At 41.6% G+C, this 4,162-nt stretch overlaps 1 protein-coding gene across 1 annotated transcript in view; it reads left to right on the forward strand.

Moving 5' to 3' along the window:
• Positions 1 to 4,162, forward strand: part of MTBP (MDM2 binding protein) — a 133,236-nt gene that overhangs the window by 61,048 nt on the left and 68,026 nt on the right. Inside the window, exon 11 of the mRNA XM_019528112.1 lies at positions 1,832 to 1,949. Coding sequence (XP_019383657.1) covers positions 1,832 to 1,949 — 118 coding nt within the window. The remainder of the gene's footprint in view (positions 1 to 1,831; positions 1,950 to 4,162) is intronic.

Genomic DNA, 4,162 nt, shown 5'->3' on the forward strand with positions numbered 1-4,162 from the left:
TGGATCTGCTCCTACACTAGTAGAGTACGTGCAGCCGTGGTCCACAAGGCCATGTCATCCGACTTGTGGGTCTTCCCATAAGTCTGGAAACTTGGCAGCAGGGGAACAGTGGCAATGTTAATTGCCTCTCCCTTGCTGTCAAATTTCTGGGGTCATGGGGAGCTCTGCAGTCTGCATGACATGATCCTTTGCACTAGATTGTGCTGTCATACAATGGGGCTGGGATGCAGGGTCACTGCAGCTGGATCATACCCATGGGCCATTACCATATGCTGACCCTGCACTAGATCAGGTCTGTGAACCAGCCTTGCATACAAAATCCAACCTGTGGACAGACCCTGTGCCACTAATTTGGCCCATAGTGCTGGAGCAGCCACATCCACTGCTCTACTGAAACTTTTTTACTGAAACTTTTTTTTTTTTTTATACCAGTTTCATTCTCGGTCTACTTGTTGCATTGTAAAGCATGCCTGAAAAAGAAGAATACTAAAAATCTATGATTTCTGTTTCCTCACCAGCATTAAATGTCTGGTAAACATCACCAAACAGGGCCCCAAACAGTTCACTTAGAATACCTCTGTTACCCCCTCTTTAAATCTGTTGCATATGATTAGTGTGGCCCTGTCCTCTGTGAAGTGGAGCCAGGCCAGATTGCCCTGTGCCTCATCTGCATATAATTTTTTGGAGGATTTCAGGACTCATGAAAAGAACACCTGGTTCCAGTCATGAGTGGGGGACTAATTAACACGTAGATTCTTTGTGGGGGGTATCTAGAGTACATACACATACTGAGCAGTGCTGAGCTGTGGGATCACTGTGGCTTGAAATGCTGTTGATTCTGCTAGGGCCCAACCCAGTGAACTGTGTGGTAAATCATGAGCCTCTTGGCTTCAGGCTAATATTATGCATAGTTTTTATTATATATAAGTAGATACAAAAGCGCTGCTTAAAATGTATTCATAAACTTTCTTTGCTAAAATGTGCAACAGTTTCAAAAGAGATAAATTGCATTAATTCTGGATGAACTAATTTTATGATGATGCAAATTAGTATAGGTATGTTTATTTAAAGACCAGTGTTTTCAAATTTGCTCCTCTCTTCCATGTGCTCAGGGAGTGCAGCATCAGACAGTAAGGAGGAGGGGAAAGGTGATGAAGTGGATGTGGGGTGGGGTTGGAGAGAGGAGGGTAAGGAGGCTACCTGGCTTCCTAGATTTATTTTCCCTGTTTGTAGTAGTGGGAAGGTGACAAATTCAAAGCAGATCTCCAATAAATAGATTCCATACCTGGAAAATGATAACAAATTTATACATTTGCCATATATAGAATCTAATTGTTGGAGGGTCATCTTATATTCAGGGTTGTCTTATATTTGAGTAAATACAGTTCGTATTCCCTCCTCTACCAGCATACACATACCTTTCTTAAAGTGCAAGAGTCAACTATGGCTATTTATTGGAGTGCCTGTTAGTACTAGCTGATTATAGCTGATTTTATGCTTTAGATTCCCATGGAAATTAGTCTCTTTGTCAAGTAAGAAGTGCAATGTCCAAGTCCAACAAGTTCTAATTTCTTAAATCCTTTAATTTCAAAAGCAGACAAAATTGTTGGGGCAGCTGCTGCTACTTAATTCAAAACAACATCATGCCAATAGGGATGAGTCCTGTGATGACGAATGGGGAAAAATAGAAATCGGAAAACAGAGGAGTTTGCTTTTAATTGAAATGTACATTCATAAGCAACTCATCCCCAGTTAAGAAAGTAAAGATTGATGAGCTATTGATAATAGTTTACTGAATTGATAGTAATAGTCTTATTTCTTTTCTTTACAGGTGGGAGCTTTATTTGCTTTGCCTTGCAGTGTGAGCAATGTACTGATTCCATCACCCACCCAGTTGAGTACAAAAAAATGGAAGGAATATATGTCCAAAAAACCTAAAGCTGTCACCAGTAAGTAAGAGATGTACTATATTTCCCTGAATTCAGGACAACTTTGAATTTAAAAATATGCCCGACATCTTACCGGATTTTGCTGTTGGGGTACAGGACAGTACCACCAGTGGGCCACAGGACAGTACCACTAATCGTCTGCCACACCTTGATGTTCTTTTAAATATTGGAAACTGGATGTGTGTGGGCTGGTGGGGATCCTGGCTGGTCCTCTGGGGGGTTTCTCTTTGTGGGACTCTACCTCCCCTCATACCCCCACCCTTACACTTCCTGGATGACACAGGTCAGGTGCTGGCTCTTGTATTGACCTCCCCATTGCCACTGGCAGTTGATCACTGGCTTACTCAATGAATGTCTAGGAGTTTAATTATGTTCATTTGGGCTCCCTGAAGCCATCTTTAACTCAGTTAATTCCTCATTGGTTCATAGGTCCATCAATCCAGATAAGTCCATATAAAGTCTGTAAGACAAATGACATTAAATCAGTTCATTCCAGGTTCCTGGGTTAACTGGTCTGGATCAGTCCATTAAGAATCCATCAGATAAATTGATTTTATTTTTGATTATTTATTTATCCCAGGTTCCTGGGGCAATCAACTGAAATCAGTCCCTTAAGGATGCATCATATAATCAAAATGAAATTAATTCTGCTGGGGTTCCTACCCTATCTTGACTCCTCAGGTTAGGACCAATGGGCATTTTCAAGGAGGGGAGCTCTCCTTTCTTCCGCTTTACCCAGCACAGTGAGAGGCAAGCACAATCCAAAAAAACAACCACAAGAAGAGAGCAAAGGGGCAGTGCCCCTGAAAAAGGTCACAGACCTATTCATGGTGGCTCCATCACTTTAGTCTCCACCTAGCTGTCTTCGAGTGGTTCCTTGGCGCAGCGTGTCCAGGGGTTTATCAGTGGTCCTTTGACCACTCTTGCCACAGGGGCCTGCTTTCTTCACCCATGGTTGGCCGCGTGACGCTGCTGGCTGGGAAGGCCTCATGTGGCTCCTTGGTCTACCAGCCACCATTTTCCCCTGGCTGCCGCTCTCCAGGGCCAGAAATACCCATCCTTGTGCTCCCTCTGCTAATCCGAAGGGAGCACACACTGTGGAAATGTGGCAGCACACTCCCTGCTCCGGTCAGGCTTTTCTCCACACCTGTGGTACATATCCCTTATTTGGGTTTCCCAGGGCTTTCTCCTCACCCTGCTCTTTTCCCCTCACAGTGCAGGACATGGAACTTCCTTGGAGGCATGTCTGAGACTGTGGAATGAACACCCTCAGATCTAAGGATCGTCACAAGTCTTACCTCCTTCCACATGAAGTACAAAGCACATTTATTGTACCTTGCTTTTTTAATATAAATATATATCACCATATATATTGTGGGGAGAAGAAGATCTAGCAAACTAAGACATCCCCTCTAATCCTGATAGCTTTACATTCAGTAATCAGATTGATGTTTGCACATAGCAGTCAGAAGGCATACGCGTTTTATATAGTGGTTTTTGGTGCCACTCAAGGGATAAATAAGTTGCACCATGTTTTCATTTTCAAGGTATTATATTTCAAAGTATCAATCTTTTGTAGTGTTCTGCCTTCATAAGCGATTTTTATTTGTGCCTATAGATCATTTTTATATAGAAGCAAATGATTCACACTTGTTGTTATAACAACTTTCCAGTAGTTAACTTGTGTCATTAAATTTGTTTTTCTAAAAGGTAAGAAAATCGTAGAAATAAAAGAATATTTTCATAACAAAATATTCTAGTATATTTTAATTTCTGCCAAATTCATGGTAAACCTGAGGTTTTAGTAACCGTGTCCTTTAAATTCAAGCACAGCTAAGCTCGTAAGACAAGCCTAGAATCCAGGCTTCTGATCGCTGATTAGGTGATCATCATCGCGTGAAGATTAAACTATACAATATATTCTTCTAATCTGAGGAACAGAGGAGAAATCCAACTATGCAAATCATTACTGAATAGGTTCCCTTGGTCAAGCTCCTTTCTGTGCTGAAGAATTTCTTAGCACACTTCCTCTTGTTAGGTTTTCAGTCACCCATAAAGGACTAGTTATTACCCTATGACAATGCCTTCCCAAATATTATGAACTAACAGCTGACTGTCAACTTCTAAGATTTCTCATGGTCCTTCATAACCTTTGTCAACTATTTGTTTGAAAGGGGAGAAGGTATAACTCACAGATCACTAATAATGGTCAT

The sequence above is a fragment of the Gavialis gangeticus genome, unplaced genomic scaffold (genome assembly GCF_001723915.1).
Source record: "Gavialis gangeticus isolate Ggan-Ray unplaced genomic scaffold, GavGan_comp1, whole genome shotgun sequence".
In the NCBI taxonomy this organism is placed as follows: domain Eukaryota; kingdom Metazoa; phylum Chordata; order Crocodylia; family Gavialidae; genus Gavialis; species Gavialis gangeticus.